Consider the following 21,846-nt stretch of genomic DNA (forward strand, 5'->3'; position numbering starts at 1 on the left):
TTATTCAGGTGCAACGTTATTGAAGGTAAAGAAATTAAAACAGGTGCGCTTCCTCTGGAAACTGCCCTTGGTTAAAGGACCACTTCACCACTTTTCAACCTACCTTCATATAATTGTTCCTCACTTATATAATGTTTAAAATGACAATGATAAAATGCCACAATTCTTTTCTACTCAGTCTGTGTCTCATGGGGCAGTTCAGAAACCCGTCCACCAGTGACATCGTCGATGGGGAATCCAAGCTAATAGAAACTGCAGGCTTTCTATTCCTGAAAAGTTGCAATGCGATAATGGAAGCCATCGTTAATAAAATTATAAAAATCTAAATATTTTCTTTTAATAATCTTTTTTTTTTTTTTTATCTATCTAACGATGATGTCACTGGTGGACAGGTTTATGAACTGCCCCCCTATTAGACACAGAATGAGTAGAAATAAATTGTGGCATTTTATCATGAACATTATTTAGGACCAATTATATGAAGATATGAAAAATGGTGAAGTGGTCCTTTAAGGCAGTGGGTGCTCAGCTCAGTTATTCAAGGTGCAACATTGTTCAAGGTGCGTATAGTCAATCAATTTAAAAAAAAAAAGATTATAATAATAATAAATATATATATATATATTAGGGATGCACTGAAAGGGAAATTCTTGGACGAAACCGAATACCGAATTTAATAAACAGTTGGCCGAAAACCGAATATAATTAATATTATATATATTTTTTCCTACCATTGCTGTCATGGCCGTACCTTAAAGCTACCTGATTTATGGTAAAAGAAATGGTTATGGCAAAATCAAATAATAATCACTATTATGGGTCCATAAAACATTTATTCAGCTCTTTTGAATGCATTAATTGCATACACTATTCGGCGATATATTTTCTGCCGAAACCGAATAGGCCGAAAATGCATTTTTAGCCATTTTCTTCCGAATATTGTCTGCAGCCGAATATTCGGTGCATCACTAATATATATATATATATATATATATATATATATATATATATATTTGATTATTTGTTTTTGTTTTTTAAGTGAGCACCGCTCTTCATTCATCACATTCCGTGCTCAGCCAATCAGCTGAGCACATTCCGTGCTCCTGCTCCACCAGTATAACGTTGTCAAGAGAAAGCTTAGGCACCTAACTAGTCCTACACGCTTTACTTAGAAACTCCATTCAAACTTTGACATGTTCAGCTTACTGTGGAATCTCTTGGGTACTTGAAATGTATATTACTTTTAAAATTATAATGGAAGTCAATGGAGGATTTTGATACGTCAAAACTTCATCATCACCTTACTGTGGACGCACAGTCCTGAAACTTACTTGTTTTGTCGTTTTCGAAATATATAACTTCAAGCGCCCAATGCATTGTCAATGACCATGGCCATAAGCGCTCCGACATGCAATGATTGACAGGTGCGGCCGCTCCCGGTTGCTGTGTAGGCCTGCCCTATACGCCTTTTCCACTCCCGTCAGAATGACTCAGAGACAGGAGAGGTTTTTTTGTCAGGTGAAACCACCTGACTAATGAAAGCTCATGAAAACTAGACGACCTGTTCTAGCCCTCGTCATACTGACGGCCTAACCTGATTGGCTCCTCTGGCCAATGGGACACCAAGCAACGGCAAAGCTGCCCTCTAGCCAATGGGAAGGGGAGAGGCAAATCTCCTGTGCGTATATCTATTCTACGTCCGAGCATAGACATGGTAACGCCCTGCCTGCCTCTGATTGGCCTACCGACACCATAGACCGACTACCAGCCTTACCAGAGTTTCCTCCGAGGTGGATAGTGCTATGCTGGATAGTCTGGTGCCAGGTTACTCCTTGGTACGATATAATACAAGAGAATGACAGTTTGGCACGCGCGACAGTAACTTTTATTTTTGTAGAAGAGGCAAACTAATATTCTTTATGCCGTTTATTTACATGCATGTGTAAACTTGAAACATTATTGTACTGTAAAAAGGTCTCTTTCCCTTGATCTTTATTAGTAGTATTACTATAATTAGATTAATACACGATAATCAACACTAACACTTTAATTAGAACACACCCAAATTAAAGCATACAACGTACGTATTCAATCAATTATTCAATCAAAGCAAACGGCATAAACAATATTACTTACTCAGTGCCAAGCTTCCATTCTCTTGTACTTACTGTATTGTTTCCCACCACGGAGTAACCTTGCAACGCTAATTTTCATTTAGTTTGCCAGGACATATTTTTTTAATGGTAGCGATTCAGGACTGGAGCCAGGCTAGAGCAACGCAGCAGAGAAGCATGATCAGTCACACTCACAGGGTGACGGGGAAGGAAGACTATACTGTATCGATATATAACTAGTACTCGATATACCTTCAAACCAAACGCGGCTGAAACAGAGCAGCCAATGTAAAGCCACAACAAAACACAGTCATTGAACCACGCACAGGATGTCGGAAACGAACGCAAACAACGGCCACGGGATGCAAGGTTGTGAGTTGTGACACACAAACATACACATTACTAAAATAATAATCAGACTAATATGAGGGGGGAGAACACAACAGACACCTGACAAATATCACTATGTGATAATTTCTTGATTTTTATTCTTTGAAATGGGCTTCCTTCATCTCTCTCTCTCTCTCTCTCTCTCTCTCATGTTAACTTTTTATTACACATTTCCATTTTGCACCCATATTACGGTCATGTCTTAATACAATCTTGCTTTTTGTCTTGTCTCCACCAGGCCGAAGGCATGGTGAGAGAGTATGTTTTGCACTCCGTCCGTGTGTGTGTGTGTCCGTCCGTGTGTGTGTCCGTGTGTCCTTCCGTCCGTCCGTTACCAGCTAATCTCCGGCACCGTTAACCCGGTCGATGCCAAACTTTGCACACACACTCCCTAGATGCCAACGATGAACCTCTGCCCCGCATTTTCCAGAACGGCCTGTTATAGCGCCACCATGAGGCAGCTTTTCACATTTGTTACCTAAAACTGCACCGATCTGCGTGAAACGTTGCATGCACACTCCCTAGAGGCCAAGGACAAACCTTTGACCTGCATTTTCCGCATCTGCCTTTTATAGCGCCACCAGGAGGCCGACTTTTGTAAAACACATTTTTGGATATTACTCCTCCAGATTCTGTCCAAAAATCTCACAAATCGTTACACAGTATCTCTATGGTCATGTGCTCAAGTCGGATCTGTCCCATATTTCATATTCCACCCTAATTGGCTATCATTGCCTTTCACAGTTTGCAAGATTGCCCCGTTTTGAACAAAAGCCTCAAATCATGAACACAGCATGCAATTTACGTGAAATCTTTCACACATTTTCTTACTAGGCTGAGGAATATATCCCACCCTTTTCACATTGGCCTGTTATAGCGCCACCAACAGGTTGATTTTTGCAAAACACGTTGATTGGAACAAAATGCCTCAAATCATCCAATTGCCATACAAGGCAAACATGTTTATATTACTACTAAACATTTTGCCAAACATCTCACACAGTCCTATCCTCCTGGTGGAGACCTGTGCCCAGAAGGGCACTTTTTCTAGTTACAAATAAAATAAGCAAATTAAGGGCCTTTCTGTGTGGAGTTTTCATGTTCTCCCCGTGTCCCCTACTAATTATTAATTAGTTATTTGGTAGCACCTGTGTTGCTGTGTATAATTCCAATAATATAGCCTATAACCATTTGAAAAGGCTTTAATATACTCTTAATATTTTTTTCTAATAAGGTTTGGCCCTATAGACAGAAATGTGCTCAGTTCAGGTATAGTTTTGGATATTAATTAATACAAAAATGTTCGCACAGGGCCTCGCATTTGGCCCAGACGGCTGGCTGTGTGTGTCTGTCTGTCTGTCTGTCTGTCTGTCTTTTTAGCAATAACATTTTGTACAGCATGACTTTGGCTGACGAATGTGAAAAATATAAATATTATAATGATTAGGAATTAATCATTATAATACACACTCACATACAACAGAGATATATACAAAGTAAAGAGTGCACTGCTGGGACCTTGACTGCATTTGTACTATTCATAGTACAATCTTTTGGCTTGCAGCGACCCACATTGTTTCTTCATTAACAATATTTCTAGTTCAAATTTGGGGTCTTAGGCATGATTGATTGATTGATTTGATCATAGACAATGTTTATGTACAGAAAAATGCACATAGTTATACATCACCATCAAAAGGATAAATGCAAGAAAGCCAACAGCTTGCAGTCACTTAGTTAAAAATGAAACACAACAATGAATGTGTATGAGTGAGCGTGTCCATGTGAGTGTTTTAGGAATGTAATATAATTATATAATAATGATTATGTTATTATTATTATTAGTTGTTTTTGTGTGTGTGTGTGTGTGTTTCTCGTGTGAGTGTGTATAGCTTTCTGATTAATGCCTATTTTTCCCCAACATTTCAGGTGCTTCTTCCAACTTTGCGTACCTGAATCCCATCCTGCTTGATTAAATCCAACTGTTATCAGTTCAGGTGTTTGTCATTACTGTAGGAGGCGCATCAATGATGGGAATGCTATAGTAGAGTAACACCTGCATACTGTAACTATTACCTAATATTACCTAGTAATAATACAGTGATATTTGGGGATTGTTAGACACTATTAGACAGACTAAAGAGCAGGAACAAAATTACTTTCAGCTACAATAAAGATGTTCAAATCAGTTTTCAAAATCAAAGGTCAAACCGTGGAATAGTCAACAATATAATATCAAGATAATTGAGTGCTCAAACCTTTTAATTTCAAGGACCCCTACTAGCTCTGGTCCATAGAATTAGAAGCAGCTAAGGAGAACTCCTTCTAACACCAGAGCTAAACCTGGACCCCAGACCGGTCCATTTGGAACCCCCACAAGGAGCCAACTTTTGGAACCACTGGTGTACAGAAAACAATCTGATTTTGGACTGTGTAATGGCGACTCACAGGGGGAGCACAGTGGGTTGGCCGTGTAGAAGTTGGGGAACAGCATCCCCTGTGCTGCCATGGCATCCAGGTTGGGGGTCTCTTTAGAGGGCTGGCCAAACACACCCAGGTCCCCCCACCCCATCTAGAGGAAATGTAAACTTTCTGTCATTCTCAAGTACCACTCCATCAGGTACTGTACATAATTTTTCTCTCCATTACATACACACACATACACACACACATTTTGGGAAAGCAAACCTGATTAACCTGTTGAAGAGCCTATCAACCAGAACAACAACAACACCACCCCACGCACACGCACACACACGCACACACACACACACACACACAGTCACACACACACACACACACACACACACACACACACACACACACACACACACACACACACACACACACACACACACACACACACACACACACACACACACACACACACACACACACACACACACACACACAAACAAAATAAAAAGTGAACTTACGTCATCCATAAGCATGATGATGATGTTTGGTGTAGAAATGTTTGACGGCTTCTTGGTCCAACAGCCACATAGTAGACATGAAAACACAGCCAAAGTTTGAACAGACCAGAAATACATTACAGTGCAGCAGCAGCCACAGCCAGATGAGGAAGGCTGGGACCAAGGCTACACAGCCAGCAGCAGCTCTCTGGTCATGTGACCACAAGCAGCTCCGCGTCACGCGTCAGGAAGTGGGTGGATTCCTTTACTACTTTCATCATGAACGATTGTAGCGCAACGTTTACGCATACCGAATGAAAAGTATTCCAATCCAAACAAGCACATAACATAACATAATCTGAAGGTGTAGTTTGTAAATATAAAGCAGGATTAAAAAAAAGAGACATTTTCTTTTCTACATAGTTAGTTGATAGAGAGAGGAGGAACCTTTTATTTTTCCGTAGCAATCACGTGACATACTTTGACAGTAGAAGGAGAACAACATGGCGGTGTGCATAGCAGTTATCGCAAAGGAGGTAAACAATAACTTTTTGCATTGACTTTGGTTGATTTATCTATACATTCTTCTCGCTGGATATATTATTTAAACCATGTGATCTTCATTTTCAACCGAGTTAGATTCTTGTGGTCGAATAAATTTGGTCTCATACCACAAAGCCGCCTATTACCTACACAGCGTTTCCGAGGCTACTACGCAGCTAACATTAATAGCTTATTTTTACAAGCTATAGTTCCATATGTAACAATTTTAAACTTGTCTTTGGTTGTTTGTTCTTTTGTATTAATGCTCATCTGCTTCTCTAGAATTACCCGTTGTATATTCGGAGTGTTCCCACTCAGAATGAGCTGAAGTTTCATTATACCGTCCACACCTCACTGGATGTGGTTGAAGAGAAGATCTCAGCAGTGGGCAAAGCCATGGCAGACCAGAGGGAACTGTATCTGGGGTTGCTCTATCCCACTGAAGATTACAAAGTGTATCCATTTTTACAACGTGTTTTTAGACGTCTTTACTCATATAGTCAACATAGTTCTATATGCAAAAAAACCTGTATAATACTGTATTTTAAGAATGGCTGTGATATTACATACATATGGATACATTTCAATAATGTATTGCACATAGTAAGCACCTGGTAAATCTGGGCGCCTCAAAAGAGTGGGCACTGGGAAAACTGGGCACCAACACTTTGAATTCAGGTCTGCATCCATGACTACACCAATACAAGGGGTTGATGCTAGGGTCTCAGACGCACTTGCCGTCGGTCAAGTACAGGTCATTTACTTTTCAGGCAAGTTGGCATGACTTGTACTTGCCCGAAAAGTAAATTGTCCATTATAAAAGGATAGGTAAAATTTGAATTACCTTTACTTTCTGGGGCTGTGCGCCCACCAGTCTTCTCCTACCAGTCCTTCTGAAGTCAAGGGGATCAATACCATTTTCAGGTTTCATCATCAGGCAGCCAAAATGATTCCCCTAGTTTAAAATTGGTTTAAATTATTTGGTATAATCGTTTCGTTTCTTTTGGTATGTTGTGATTTGATCCGCATTACATGGGGAACAAAAACAATGCAACACCAACCTGAAGCCACCACCAGAACCACTGTTTCTTTTCTTTTTTCTAAACCGGATCACACGGCTAGTTTTAGAACTAATACCGTGGAGGAAAGTCTGGTGACGCAAGGTTTCCCATATTAGACAGCCATAGAACACATCCATGCCCTACCGGGGAGAGTAGTCGTCAGTGTCATTCTAACCTGTAGCGCTGCATGTATACTCTGCCGACAGTTGTGGTTGGCTCTTGTCATCTAGTTACAATGTCCATTTGAAAGGTTCTGGCATAAAACATCTATTCAAATATCTCCACTTTTCCATGAGCTTCACGCAGACATAATTCTCTGTATGCGACGGCTGCAATTATAACAGCACTAAACATGGAAACTTCCATCAATGACGCAGTTACATACAGTACATGGGACACACAAATCGCATTTATTTGACTGAATACACGTTTTATGCCATACCTTTCAAATGGATATTAAACTAGATGACAAGGTGACCCCAAGTTACAGCAATTATTGCATAAGTGCATCTGTTAGTGTCACTGCAATGACTCCCCTCCCCTGGATGGATGTTCTACGGCTTTGTATACCATGTACATGAAATGTAATATCCATTCTATGGCTACTAGAAACCATATCTCTTGCTGTATTCTCAGTTAATCTGTGAAATCCTTCACTTGTAAACCAGATATGGCTACGTGACCAACTCTAAAGTCAAGTTTGTCATTGTTGTGGACTCTTCAAATACATCTTTAAGGGACAATGAGATTAGGAGTGTAAGTTGTGTTTCTTACATTTGACAACTATAAACCTGCTGTTAATGCGTTATGGATAAACATCTAAAATATGTAACAAACTTTACTTGATACATAATATCCAGTGGTTGTTTGCTTGCAGAGTATGAATTACTTTTACTTAATTAGGCTACATTGTTTTTCAGATGTTCAGAAAATTACACAACTCATTTACTGATGTGATGTGTAACCCATTCTACAATCCAGGCGACCAAATTCAATCCAAGTGAGTTTTCTTGTTTCTATTAAATTCATGATTGAACAAACCTAACATTTATTATTTTCCTGTAAGACTGGCATAATTTGTCTGATCTTTGACGACTCCTCCAGGGCCTTTGATGGAATGGTATCTGGAATGATGGTTCAAGCCAGCTGATATTCTCCTACCTGCATCCCCTGTAAATAATGTCCTCGCCTCTCATTGCCTGCTTGAAGTTGTTCTACAGTGCATTCATGGATCATTTATTCATTGTAAAACAAATTAAAAAAATAAATTGTAAACACGTGGAGCACAAATTAGGTGATCAAGTCATGTTTTATTTATTCATTTCTTTTCACAATGCTAAAAAGTAAACCCAGATAGTCTCCCCTGGGCAAATTTATTTTGTTGGCACGAAGAAAAGAATTCAAGAATCAAACTTTGCTCCTTTAGTCTCAACCAAATTTTTTGATTAATAGGAAAGCCAAACTCATTGTCCACTGTCTCTTAGACATTACACAGAATCCAACCCAGCAATGATTTAAACCAGAAATTCCTTGAATGTGGCAGGCTTATATGCCAATGTGTTAACGCTGTTGAGGATAGTGATGTTCACTCGGCCCGGCTCCCAATTCCTCCGACGGTGGGGTGATGAGAAGAAGGCACGGATAACGTTTGGGGGTCTGCTCACGGTACTCCATGTGTCCCCACTGTCTCTTCCCCACTGAGGAGCCCCCATAGTAAGGATGTGGCACTGGATGGAGCGGCCTCGCCGATTGATACCGGAACCTGCCCTGAAAGTTGTTTTGGAAGCGGGGTGGACGGAAGCCTCTGCCTCTGGCGCGACCGCCTCGAGGGCCGCCTCGGTCTGTGGTGCTAATCCCTGGCATGTTGGTCCTCTTGGGCATCACCTGCAGGTCAAAGATGGTAAACCAAAGACGTCAGTACACATTACAAATTTGTGTAGTTCAAGGACACTTGGTAGGTTTGGGTTGTGTACTTACACCTTGCCATGATGCAACTCCAAAGGTGGGCAAGATCGTCCATTGACTCACATTGTACGGTGAAACAGTGCTCAAAGTCACTCTTATCACCGTAAAGGAGCAAACAAAGCTGATTCTGCCAATACAGTACATAACAAAATCTGGTCCTGCTTTTTTTTTTTTCATAAAAATGTCTACTTCCTGACAATTTTACCATTTGAAGAAGTTTTCTTCCCAAGATGGCAAAATCAAGACAGTTAACATTTTTATTGAAGGAAAATGCACACCAGTGATGTGATGTTCTTTGGCCAAATCAGCTTTGTTTGCATTAATTTATGGGCTAAAGGAGTGACTGATCGTTGTTTCAAGTCAACGAGGAGCATATTTTGAATAATCAATGGAACTATTTGAAACCATTTGTGATATCTTGCCCGCCTTCGGAGTCAAGTCATATGGCAACACAAACCTTTACCAAAGTGTCCTTGCACTTCAAGGTAAACCGGCATGTTAGACCAGTAGCTGACCTGCTGAAGACCAAAGTTAATGACACTCACCTTGAGGACTCTGCCTCTGAACAACGTCTCATCCAAGCTAATAGCAGTATTCACAGAGTCCCGATCTGAGAATTCAATATAGGCAAAGCTGTGAAAAGAGAAGATCAATGTCATTAAGAACAACAGGACTCATGAATACAATTAATGCAATATACATTAGCTCACTGGTTCTTAAAGTGGGGTCCCCAGCAAAATTAGTTAAATCTATTTTTGAGGGGCGATAATAACCCCTCAAATCTCCCCTATGTCCAGCTTTTTGTGTATGTGCACCAACTTTGTCCTACACAAACATTGAATCCCATTGACAATGAATGGACAATTGAGTGTTCGTGTAAACACAAACATTGCATAACAGATGATGTACGATAAGAAGATCGTCCCCTCACTTCACACAGGTGTGATTTTTTTAAATATTAGTTAGGTGGCAGTGGCCGGTAAAGTGGCCGTATGGGAACTGCGAGGTTCCCAGTTCGTATCCCGGGCTCCCCCATAGTGTCGAAGTGTCCTTGAGCAAGAATCTGAACCCCTAATTGCTTTCGATGTGCAGGTTGGTGCCTTGCATGGTTTCCTCCGCCATCGGTGTGTGTGTGAATATAATGCACAATGTAAAGCACTTTGGATAAAAGCACTATAAATGCACCTTTTCTTTTTTACCATTTAGATATCCCTGTCACAAAATATTTTCAGATGGGGGGTCCACAGCCAAATTAATTAATTAATGTCATGGTCATTGGCATGAGAAGGTTTGAGAACCACATGAAAAACTCAAAAGCAAAAATTGAATGAAATCACAGGATTACTGTGTTCATTTAACATAAAGTAGTTAAATTAACACTAGTACCAGCAGTAGTAGTTTGCAAAATAATCAGTTTTAAGCAGCCACATAGGATGAATACATTTTGACTGTCTGGGACATTTTTTTTTTTTAAAGTTTTAACCTACCCCTTGGGATGACCAGAGAACCTGTCACATAGGATGGTCACTCTGTTGACAGGTCCGCAGCCGTTGAAGTGGATCTCTAACTCGTCTGCAGTAGCTCCATAGTCTACCTGGAGAGTGTGGAACGACATATCAGAACAAATGTTTGGAAGATGCTGTTGTACAGGCTTTAGAATAATGTGGTAAAATAAACATGGCATACATTTCCCACATAAACTGATCTGTTGTCGGCATCTATCCTCTCCTCATGGGTCATGTTGTAGAACAGTCCTGCAGCAGGACACACATACATTACTCTTGCACATCAACAGTGGAGAATTTATACAGGGATTCATTGCATAATCTGTGCTTTCTTCCACAATCCACACTACATTATATGACATAATCTCATATTCCAGCTCCCTTCTAAGGAGGCACCAAGGAGAGACACAGGAATAAAAATGAAGAGAAGCACAGTGGCAGAAAATATCCATGAGCAAGATGCTGAACCCTTTTGGTACCCTTGCACTCACTGCTTCATCTCATTGGACAGAGATGATAAGGCACATGCAAGTGTTCTACATTGCTGTGGTCTAGGTGTAAACCAGATGGCCAAGACTTCAGATAGCTAGCTCACCTACCTGAAGGCTGCTATGCTATGCTATACACCTATGGATCAGGCCCTGCAAGCTCTCACATCAGTGTTTCAGTTGTGCTGCTGTGCAGCATAAGAGAACAGCAACAGTCCTAAAGGAAAACCATTGTGCATGCACTGTAGCTGCAGTCTCTCTTACCAGGCTGAGAATTACTGGATATCATATGCATTTCGGCAGCCTGTTCCTCTTCCCTCAGCTTGTCTGCTTCCTCTTCCATCTCCAGCTCCAGGACCCTGGCTTTGATGGCCGCCAGCTCCTGATAGATACAGGAATGGAACCCGATATGCTGCTGCTATACCGTCTCTACTAGCAGTAGCATATATTTTACACACACATACACAAAGACTACTGCAAGCGTTCAATTCTAATTCCGATCTAGACAGATCTGCATGCGTTAGTTCACCGCCTATAATAATAATACGATTCAGAAGAACGGTGATACCCCATTATTTCCCTGTGGAAATGCGGAGTGTTTTGTTAGCTACGGATGCAACGGGTCCCATCCAGGGATGGTGTGCGCATGCGCGTCAGATACCCACAGAACTGCCGTGGGTACTGCAATTTTTAGAATCGTTAAAAATAAAGATCTTGTTGGTCGATGCGCGCTTTTCATTTTACCCAACACTTGCAACATTTGTGCCCGATTTAAGCCATAATAGAGAGCTTACTATTGTACTGTTAAATCACATGTTAAACATGTCACATGTTTTTTACTTCTGCATCTGCACTGTAATTTATTTTCATTTTTATTTCACTTTGTATTGTGACCGGCCGGGTAGAAATAAGAAATGTCCCTTTACAGGGTTTATTTTTCAAACGTATTTTTAATGCGTTTATCCTGCCTCGTTTCGTCGTACGGTGTCGCTCGCCGAAAATAGCCAACCTTTATGATGAATTGAACATGGTGGACCCTATTGTAAACAAGTGTAGGCCTAATGCTTTATATAGTGTCGTCCACAGTTAACAGTTTTGTATTGAGTTGTGCTTGAAATGTAGGTCTACTGTAATTCTCTATCTGTTAATAAATACTTCAATCAATACAAACATGTGTATCGTTCAGTTCACTTCCAAAGTTCCAGGGTCTCGACACGTTTTCAGATGGGGGTCCGTTAGCTGAGCTCTGGTCCAGGGGAGGGGCCCCATCTGAAAACGTTAATTATGTGTAGGCTATTATAAATAGCGCACACACATGATCATATGGGGGTCCTTGCATAAAAACAGAACCACTGATATGATTATGATAGCTCCTCTCTCTAGGATGTTTAACTCACCGGGTCCTCCTCGGTGAAATGCCTCCCGCTGGGCGCTGCGCCTTCCAGGTAAACCAAAGTCCCCCGATTGTCTAACAACGCCATATTCATTGATTTAACTAAACTTTAACATAACAGCTGCGGCTCCAGCCGCCCGCTAGTCTAAACACAATGTAGCCTAGGCTAGATCGCAAATTCTAACGGACAATAAAACGTAAAAATAAAAAAATAAAGTAGCCTAGTCTATAATATTGACTTCCGACCCTTTTATATTTCCGTTGAGACTGAATTAACGGCACTAGTCCACTAACAATACATTTTACCTCTCTAACCAAGCTTCTTTGAACAGGAGTAATCTACGTTCACCGCGTTGGAGAAATATCCACCATCAACCTGGCAATGATGAGCAGGTATGCTGATAAGGATCACCTGTGAGAGGCTAGAGTCACACTGATTGGCCGAGAAATAACCCTAAGCCTATGAAAAGCCTATGAACATTGTGTTTATTGTGATTATTTTCCATCTTTTGTATGGCCATAGTGTAAGTATTGAGTATATATTTTGTCGTTGCAAACTTGCAGACAGTTGCTGAGAAAATTTGTGGTAAACTGATTTTATGGATGTAGTACCAGTGGCGTTTCCAGGAATTACATTTTGGGCAGGCAAGAATTACTTTTTGGACAGGCAAGATGTGTTAATTGTCGTCTCCCCGCGCACAATCGTAGCACTAAAGGTTTTCAAAGAGATATACCTGCCAGACAGTAGGATACAAAGGCTGAAAGGCTTGCATTTACATTCCAATGGGTGATTGAGGGTCGCGCTCTACCGCAACGGCCAATCAGCTGTAGGCTACACTAAATAGTTCTCATGTCTTGTTTTTGTCCTCTTTTTTTCTCATTGTATGGATTTTGACCAGGCCAGAAATGGATTATTGTAGATACGCCTCTGTGTAGTACACCTATGCAAACTAGAATGCAATTTATGAAAGACTTTAATATGCTTTATTTGACCAGCCATCTGTTCATGAGGTGGGCCAATTGTTGATGATTTGCATGAGACAAACTAGAAAGGTCGCAATTTTAAAAAATTGCAAAGTGTGGTTGCCGCAGTGGCTTACATATGCCCCTCCCACTGATATTGCCAGCCAATTACAATGTCACGTCACCCCTGTGATCATGCGTAACTAATTCGGACTTAAACGGTTACATTTCTCGCATTTGCGGCGCCCCCTATGGATGAAAATGGAATTGCTTTTGGAACTTGGTTGATTGAACCACCCGCGACATGTGATTCAAATTTGGGATGGATCGGACATTCCGTTCGTGATTTATGGCATTTTTTGTAAAATAGGCCCCTCCTACTATCTTCGGACGACGATTACGGCCGAACGATAGTGGTGTCATTTAACATTAGCATTTACACGTTTTTTTCTCTGGAGAATCTAAGTACATTTTCTAATGTAAAAATGTGACAGACCAATATTATTATGAAGCAAACAAGATGGTAAATCAGCTCGAACAGATAGAACAAACCTTACCTTGAGAAAACAAAAGTTGTAGACTTCTTAAATAACCTCTGTTAACATGTAGTGTCTATGGAGTGACGTCACGCTATCACCACTAGCCCCGAAAGGGGGCGTAAAAAGGGGGCGGGGAAATTATGTGAGATAGGCTTATAGTGGGTTTTGGAGAAAATTCAAATTTGCAGGATTCTTTTCCCTGACGAAAATGGGCGTGGCCTATATGTGGAAATGCATCATGACCCAAGGAATCCATGGAAAAATAAATTTTGATTTTATGACTTATGGTTCAAGAGTTATAGGGAAAAACGTAAAGTGGGCTGTTATAGCGCCACCATGAGGCCGACTGATGTAATTCCTTTTCAATTAATTTTCATAATTATTATGAACCTCCCTTGTCTTGTAAATATGGCGCTTACGGTCTCCAAGGGAAAAAAGTACTTACATTTTAGTCTTCGATTTCCCCATTATAAGTCTATGGAGAACTAATTAATTATCAATTATCAATTAAACTATACAACGGATCTCTTAGCAATGAGCAAGCACACGATTCCCGATGAAGCCGGTCGATTTGACATATGGCGTGAGTGTGTGCGGCAAAAACTGTGGGAGGAGTAGTGCGGCAAAGTATCCTCATTTACAATAACAATAGTCTGGTTGCCAAGTCATTGTGTCTGAAAATGTCAGTAGCTAACTATAAGAAAAGTAAGAATCACCATTGTGATAAATATTTCATTTCATGTTTTAATTACACAGTTACATTGTTCAACACAGACATTAACCTGAATTAGAATGTTTTACAGCTTCACACATCCAACAGAGCGAACAGTTAAAGAGCGGTAATAGCAACAGGGAGGAAAGCATGCAAGAAATAAATAATACAAATCAGAATTTAATTCTTCTGGCACAGATCACTTCAGCTAAAATGGTAACAGGACCGTTAAAGAGGACAAAAAAATGAAAACTTTTCAAAGCGCCAACCTTTCCTACAGAAACAATCCTTTTTTCTGTAATAATGTATTGCACAATACAGTATATAATGCTTCCCTACACATATAAAACCAAACCTTTTTCCATTTGTGTATGTATGTATGTATGTAATATGTATGTAAAGGTAAAAACAGGACCATCCTGAGCCATGGCCTTTGGGGAAAGAATCCACTATTTGCCATATCAGCTTCCTACTAAATCAGTGCTTGCTTCATGGGAAAGACATGCCTCCATCACATTAGATGAGCCTTTGAACCTTCATTGGTAGGGAAACACAGTTGCCAACCTGCAAACATTTGCCATTTTTAAACATATACTTTGTCCCTATCTACTGACTACTGTATAACAGAAATTGAATAAATAAACAGATGTTTTGAGACCCTTTCATGGTTTTCACAACAGGAAAGCACTTATGCATTTGCCATTTACTATACTGTAACAACAGAATGCTAGGAAAGAATATGACACAATAATACACCTCGGCACAAAAGTGGTTTCACACAAAGTGAAAACAGAAAATTATTGATCTATTCCATCTAATGATAGTCACTGGGATGAATCCCAGTGAATGATACTGGTAGACTGGTTGCTCACTCCATTATAGCTACACTCCCTTTATGAGACTGTACAATCACCTCATGTCCCACCACATCTACCCCAAAAGAAGTGTTCTAATCCTGGGCCAGAACACAAAACACATGGACATGAAAATAAATAAAAAGGTATCTGTAGCTTTTGGTTGGATTTTGGTCATTCTTAAGTGGTCATTGAGTTTGGTTTTGTTTTATTTTATGAGGGCTGACTGGCAGGCAAGGAGGCACACGCAAAAAGCACTTTGGATTGAATGGAATTGACATTTCAATGTGGCTCAGGTATGCTAATGTTTTTACTCTCACTCTAAAGAAAAGCTCTTGAATCTGAACCATTAGTCTGTTAAGGATGTTTCATTAAAGCTCTGGAGGTTTCAAGTAGTTTATACAGAAATGACGAAAATATATTAAAAGAACTAACCACCATTCACACACAAACACACTTGGCATGCATTCAATATAATATCTCTGCAAGGCTTTGTACTGTAAGAACACTCGAAGCAATCAGTAGGCATGCTATAAAGAGCTCGTCCTATTGTTCTGAGGAATTGTTTGATACATAGAAAACAAGCTGTTTGATTGCTTTAATTGCTCATTTACATACCATATCTCATACTCAGCCTGATGGCTGAGTGTGCTCTTTACTTGTGTGCTCTGACTGTGTGTATTTCAGACACTTTGGTTAAATGGTATAGTGGAGTTCTAACCTCATTATTTCTGGTCTTACAATACACAGCACGTCAGAGCCTACTCTGGCAATGCAGGATTACTTTGGTCTGTGCTTTTATTGGTTTTGGGCTACAAATGCCATGTAATGGTTGGTTCTGTTTTTATTTTGGTAATGGGAGATGTGTACACTGAATACACGTGAAGCATATAGAGTATACACATACAGTATACAGTGTCTAGTTAAATGACAACAATTCTGGCTACTATTGCCATAAAAGCGAACAAATAATATTAGATCTAGTGGAAATAAATATCCCTTCACATGACTCACAATGCCAATTCCGTTCAATGCCATTGTTTTTTATAATAATGCACAAAGTCATATCCATTTTGAATGTGCATTCCCATGCCTGTTCTCAGCCCAGCTTTCAAAGTCCAGGTCAACCTCTCCTGGTGGTTAGCTGTATGGTCACAGGAGGTAGCTAGTGTGAGGGGCTTAAAGAGAGGCCTGTGGTAGTGGTGATGAGATTAGATTAGAGCGAAAGAGGAGCAAAATAGGAGCAAAATACAGGAAAAGGCTGAATTCAATGCCATATCTCAAGGTATGATAGAACACACATACAGGTAGATACAGGTATAGACAGATGCACGGGTAGCCAAATGTCAGTATTTCCCTTTTGACAAATTATGTTATCTGCCGTTTAACAAATTTGGTCCATCTCTAGAGGTATGACACCAATTTTCTTAGGGATTAGACTAGTAAGAATGAAATTAGCTTGAGAATGAATGTTCTTTATAGCCTGTTTATGCAAGCTATAAAGAACACATTTTCGTTGAGGCCGATTACAAAGCTAGTAGTCTTAACAAACAACATAAAAGGGGAAATGCTACTCACGTCTTGGCTCGCATGAATGCTAATCAGTGCCAAATCACGGAGGTACCATTTAGTCGATCATATATCAAACTGCAGAAATAATGCAATATAACTGGGGTAAAGTTTAACAGATGGATAAACAAAGTATAAACAAAAAAAGCTTTGAGGTTAGTTTTCCTGTAGCTTAACACTGGTGTATCTCTAACTCCTACAGTAAAAAGTATGTAGGTGAGTGACCTAGCGTACATAGACACAGGTTGTTGAGGACGAGGTGGCACTTAAGCCCAAAGGATGGTAAATGTTTCATACCGAGCCCCAAGACTGAACGAAACTCAACACAGTAAAATCCTGTGTTGTTAATTTAACTCTGAGTGTACATTTTGTACACTTTCAGAATTAAAGTAAAACTCTGGATTTTACAGTGAAGGTTTGACTTTGAATCCCACATTTGATGTGTCGTAATTTTGCTCAAGTTTTAGATGGGCCTAAAAACCTTTGTCCCCTTTTTTTTGTTTACCACCATGCTGTTGAATCCTCACCAGTAGGATGAAAACTGACCTGAGGCCGATGAAGCACACTAATTAATCCATCAAATGTAAAGAAAAAAAACACAAAACAAGGTGAAAATATATTATCTTTGTTTCTGTCTTAGGCTGGCATGACAACTTTGGACTTAATTCAAGAAATGTTGTAGTGTCCATCCAACCATATAGTCTCCATCCATTTTTCAGCTACATGTGTAGTGTTTCTATATGGACATTTGTCTTCTGTTCCATATGGAATTTCATCTTCATTTCATCTGTGAAATTTGAGTGTTTTAAATGCTACGAGAAAAGATGACTGATAAATTTGAGAAAAGAAAATTATATTCCGGACATTTGACTTTAAAGGTTTCTGTTATTTGGCAAACACATTTTTGGACCTCTTTAAATACTATGTACATTCACATTAAGTTACTGATGTTACTTTAAATATATTTATATGTATCTATATTATATGACACCCTATGGGCAGTTGTTGAGGTTCCATTCAGTAGCTGAATTCTCTTCATATTGCACCTCCGTCCTCTCACTGTCTTACAATGCGAGCAATACAAAATATTCTACAAGAGGAGTTTCATCTCATTGATATAGATACAACAAATTAAACAATAAGTACAACATGGGGCTTTGCCTCGTAAAAGAATGTCCTTGCTCCGACTTCAATATTCAGCCCAAACTAAAGGAGGAAAAATGAAAGAAAAAAAGTCCCATCTTTCTGGATATACACAACGGCAGCACAGGTGGACGTCAGCGACAAGAGACATTATTGAAAAAAACCCAAAGCAAATAAAAGGAGTATCTACAAGCAGGTTTGATCCCTTCCCACGCGACTTCTCATAGGCTTTGTCCAAAGTAGACTGGGGGTCCAGGGCCAGTGGTGGGGAGGAGCAGAGAGGGGTTGATGTGGAGGCGAGGGGAGGTAGAAAGAGAGGAGAAATGAGTCTACACCGCTCATTACGAGGCTCTTTAGTCTGTTTATCATGCTTTGGAAAAGGAGGGAGAGAATGAAAAGGTAACAGCAAATATCTCCTCTTCATGGAGCTTGTTTAAAAAACAAAACAAACAATTTAAAAACAACCTTTCCATATTTCTCCATATTATACAATGCTTTCTTGGGCAAGTTTGTTTTTTGAGGTTTTCAGGCAGCTCAGTTTCTTTTTTTCTTTTCCCATGTTATCTTCTTTCCAAATAGCTTTCCTTTCCTCTTTTTCTCTGTCCTCTCTGTTACTGTTCACATAAATCACTCATTGGCAGGGTCTCCGTCCATTCCAATAAACGTATCTGGCGGGCGAGTTCACCACAATGTCCATTCTTGTGTTCACTAGTCTGGGCCGTCACTGAGGAATCACTGTTGGTTTGTCCAGGCTTGCAGCAGGCGGCTACAGAGCATAGCATGGCACAGTCTATGTACAGTATGTCTGTCTGACTGTCTCTGGGTGCTCTTCTGTAGCACGTCTGCAGTCTGGCCCTCTCAGGGCTGGCTTAAACTTGATTCATGCTTCGGCAACAGTGTAGCTCGACAAAAATAACACGTCTTCAATTGAAATAAAAAATAAAGAAAGAAAAAGTGTTATTTAAATATGTTTTGCAGATCGACACTGTTTCCGAAGCACAAATCAGGTTTTATCTGCTGAGGAGGTGATGTTGCTTTGCGTTTGGTTACAAGATGAGTGCTTCTCCTTATCTCTTACTTCCTCACTTTGGCAGTGTAATACAAAGGTTTGGATCATGTTATTATTATTTTTTTTCTTCTTTGAATTCATTTGGGTTCACAATGGTGCAGAGAGGTGAGTCCGGTGTAGATTTTCTTGGCTCGCTAGCAAGGTAGTTAACAGTTTAAAATTTATTTTAATATCATCATTAGCATCATCGTCGTTATTCATTTAGAATATTTGGACTTTTCTTTAATTTCCCTTAAAGCCAAAAAAAGAAATATCAGATAAATAACTGTATTTCTGAGGAATAAATCGCATCAATGACCTTTTCCCCCCTTCCCTCCTTCAGTAGAAGGAAAAGTACTATTCTCTCCCCCTGCACGTTTTCTCAAAGACACTGTGTGCAGGAAGTGCCACTTCTGTGAGAGGTGTGATATATCATATAGTAGGGGCTGGGCATTGCTGTCACTGGTGCTGAATTAAAGGGAAATCCTATCCAAGTGCTAAGCAATTAGTTAACCTCTCTTCCAGTGTTATGTTTCCACACATCCTCTGCTGTCTAAGGGCACATATTAGTCTTATATCAAAGCTCGCTTCATCAGCAAGTAAGCCTGATATGTTACTGAACACGGGGAGAGGAGTCACTGTACCTTCCATGCTTTACACTACACTGAACCCCAGACTGGGGTCTCTATGTGTGTGTGGGGGTTGGGGTGATCAGTATATCTGACTGACACAAGTATTGTCTTAATTTCTTTTTCATCATCAGCTGTACAGTAAAATCCTTAGTGATAATCCATCCATTGGAATCACAGAATATACAAATGTAACTAAATGGACCATCACGAGTCCATTTGGTTACAATTCTATACTCACAGAGTTAACACTTAGGATTTTCCTGTGTATAACTGCGAGCGCTTCAGTGAATTGAGAGTGAAGCAGGGAAAGAGGAATGGGTGCAATGTGCGATGAAGATTCCTCAGTTTGGTTTGGTTTTTCGTTGGGAGTGTCGGGCACTGTAGCGTCTAGTGTCCAAAAAAAATAAAGGAGTGAAGGGCTCAGAGGTCAGCGAGAGGTGGCGTCCAGCAGGGCAGGGGTGGCCGGGGTGGTGGAGCGAGAGGCACTGCTGGAACTGCTCTCCTTCGGGCTGGCAGAGACGCTTCCACCACCTCCTATACAGGCCTGGCCTGCCAGGGACAGGGCGCCTGGCGGAGTGCTCTCCGAATGGGTCGGGGGCGCGCTGGAGGACGCAGAGGACGACGGGGTCCCCAGCGGGACGGTGCTGCCCCCTGGCAGTCCCTGCAGACCTTGGCCGCATACGTGGTGGTGCTTCTCCCAGTCCTTGTGCTGGCAGAAGGAGCCGCAGTAACGAGCCGTGTTGCAGCCACTGCACGTCTCGCTGGCCTTCCTGCCGCAATTCCAGCAGCTCTGGGAAGACAGTGGGGGGAAAGAGAAGCAGGTTGATAAAGATAAGTCTCATCTAATAGAAGTTATCTGGTTTTACTTTTGGCTGTTATGCTGCATTTCCCCCATTTTTTCAGTTGTTTACTTATACATGCTGTCTTTTTGGTAACAGGTCAGGTGGGCACGGTACCAAAACCACCTGGGCACTAGGCACATGTGGGCACTTAGGGGTGGAGATAACTGGACACTTTGGTGAGTGGGCACCTGGACAACTGGGCCCCCATGTCCCTAGTGCCCAGATGGTTTTGGTAGCCCAGTCACCCGAAAAATATGGTGCCCAGATGTCCCTAGTGCCCACCTGTCTTGTATTCATATTTTTAATACTTTAATACTGTAATAATAACCACTTATGACCACTAATGAGTTAAGCTTGTCATACCATGAACAGTGAAAATAGACGATCTACAAGCTCGAAAGCTATTCGATGTAATGTAATGTAAATGTTTTTTGAAATGTGTAATTCTTTTTTACATAGCCATTTTTTGAATTATGAATTAATTATAATGAATTGTTATGCTTTAACTTGCGTTTGTTGCACATTTTATTTCAGTGTTCCAAGGCCTGTGGTCAGTGGTACCAGCAGGTGGTGGTCAACTGTTCTCTAACGGCCTGTCTGGCATTCTGCTCCAACCATCTGGGTCTGCCTGCCTTTATTATTTACTCAGACAGCTGGACAGCCTCCTCTATAATCAAAATGGCAACATAGTGCTAGACCACAGCCACAGACTTTGCTTACAGTAGGCAAAGTCGTTTTTTTCCTGATATGAAATGGGACTGATTGTCTGCGCCAGGCGATAGCATGACGGAGAATATGTTTTTGCCCCTGTCTGTCCATCCATCCGTCCGTCTGTGTGTCTGTCCTTCCGTCTGTTATGAGCTAATCTATGGCACCGTTGCCCCGATCGTTACGAAACTGCACACACATTCCCTGAATGCCAATTTTGAACCTCTGCCCCAAATTGTCCAGAACGGCCTTTAATAGCGCCACCAGGAGACTGACTTTTGTAAAACACATTGTTTGATATTACTCCTTCAGATTCTGTCCAAAAATACCACAAATCGGTACACACTACACAGTATCTCTATAGTCATGTGATCAAGACGCTTCTGTCCGATATTTCATATTCCATCCTAATTGGCTAACATTGGCTTTCAAAGTTTGCAGGATTGGCCCGTTTTGAACAAA

General features: G+C 40.6%; 4 protein-coding genes across 4 annotated transcripts in view; 1 reads left to right on the forward strand and 3 right to left on the reverse strand.

The window, feature by feature from the left end:
* The window catches only part of galns (galactosamine (N-acetyl)-6-sulfatase), a 33,444-nt gene extending 27,846 nt beyond the window's left edge, over nucleotides 1-5,598 (reverse strand). Inside the window, exons 1-2 of the mRNA XM_079497009.1 lie at nucleotides 5,441-5,598; nucleotides 4,953-5,076 (exon numbers count right to left, since the gene is read on the reverse strand). Coding sequence (XP_079353135.1) covers nucleotides 4,953-5,076; nucleotides 5,441-5,557 — 241 coding nt within the window. The 5' untranslated portion in view covers nucleotides 5,558-5,598. The remainder of the gene's footprint in view (nucleotides 1-4,952; nucleotides 5,077-5,440) is intronic.
* A 137-nt stretch (nucleotides 5,599-5,735) lies between these two features.
* On the forward strand, nucleotides 5,736-8,264 carry trappc2l (trafficking protein particle complex subunit 2L). Its single transcript, XM_079497147.1, has 5 exons — nucleotides 5,736-5,955; nucleotides 6,245-6,417; nucleotides 7,692-7,779; nucleotides 7,944-8,023; nucleotides 8,128-8,264. Exons 1-5 carry the CDS (start codon nucleotides 5,923-5,925, stop codon nucleotides 8,171-8,173), a joined length of 420 nt encoding a protein of 139 aa, XP_079353273.1. The 5' UTR covers nucleotides 5,736-5,922; the 3' UTR covers nucleotides 8,174-8,264.
* A 49-nt stretch (nucleotides 8,265-8,313) lies between these two features.
* Nucleotides 8,314-12,771, reverse strand: pabpn1l (PABPN1 like, cytoplasmic). Its single transcript, XM_079497146.1, has 6 exons — nucleotides 12,379-12,771; nucleotides 11,246-11,363; nucleotides 10,675-10,742; nucleotides 10,476-10,582; nucleotides 9,534-9,621; nucleotides 8,314-8,907 (listed from the first exon to the last, which is right to left on the reverse strand). Exons 1-6 carry the CDS (start codon nucleotides 12,466-12,468, stop codon nucleotides 8,584-8,586), a joined length of 795 nt encoding a protein of 264 aa, XP_079353272.1. The 5' UTR covers nucleotides 12,469-12,771; the 3' UTR covers nucleotides 8,314-8,583.
* Nucleotides 12,772-14,600: 1,829 nt separating this feature from the next.
* Nucleotides 14,601-21,846, reverse strand: part of cbfa2t3 (CBFA2/RUNX1 partner transcriptional co-repressor 3) — a gene marked incomplete at its 5' end in the record, with an annotated part of 53,607 nt that continues 46,361 nt past the window's right edge. Inside the window, one exon of the mRNA XM_079496219.1 lies at nucleotides 14,601-20,624. Within this exon, the coding sequence (XP_079352345.1) occupies nucleotides 20,262-20,624 (363 nt within the window). The 3' untranslated portion in view covers nucleotides 14,601-20,261. The remainder of the gene's footprint in view (nucleotides 20,625-21,846) is intronic.

This window comes from Electrona antarctica, assembly GCF_951216825.1.
Source record: "Electrona antarctica genome assembly, chromosome: 3".
In the NCBI taxonomy this organism is placed as follows: domain Eukaryota; kingdom Metazoa; phylum Chordata; class Actinopteri; order Myctophiformes; family Myctophidae; genus Electrona; species Electrona antarctica.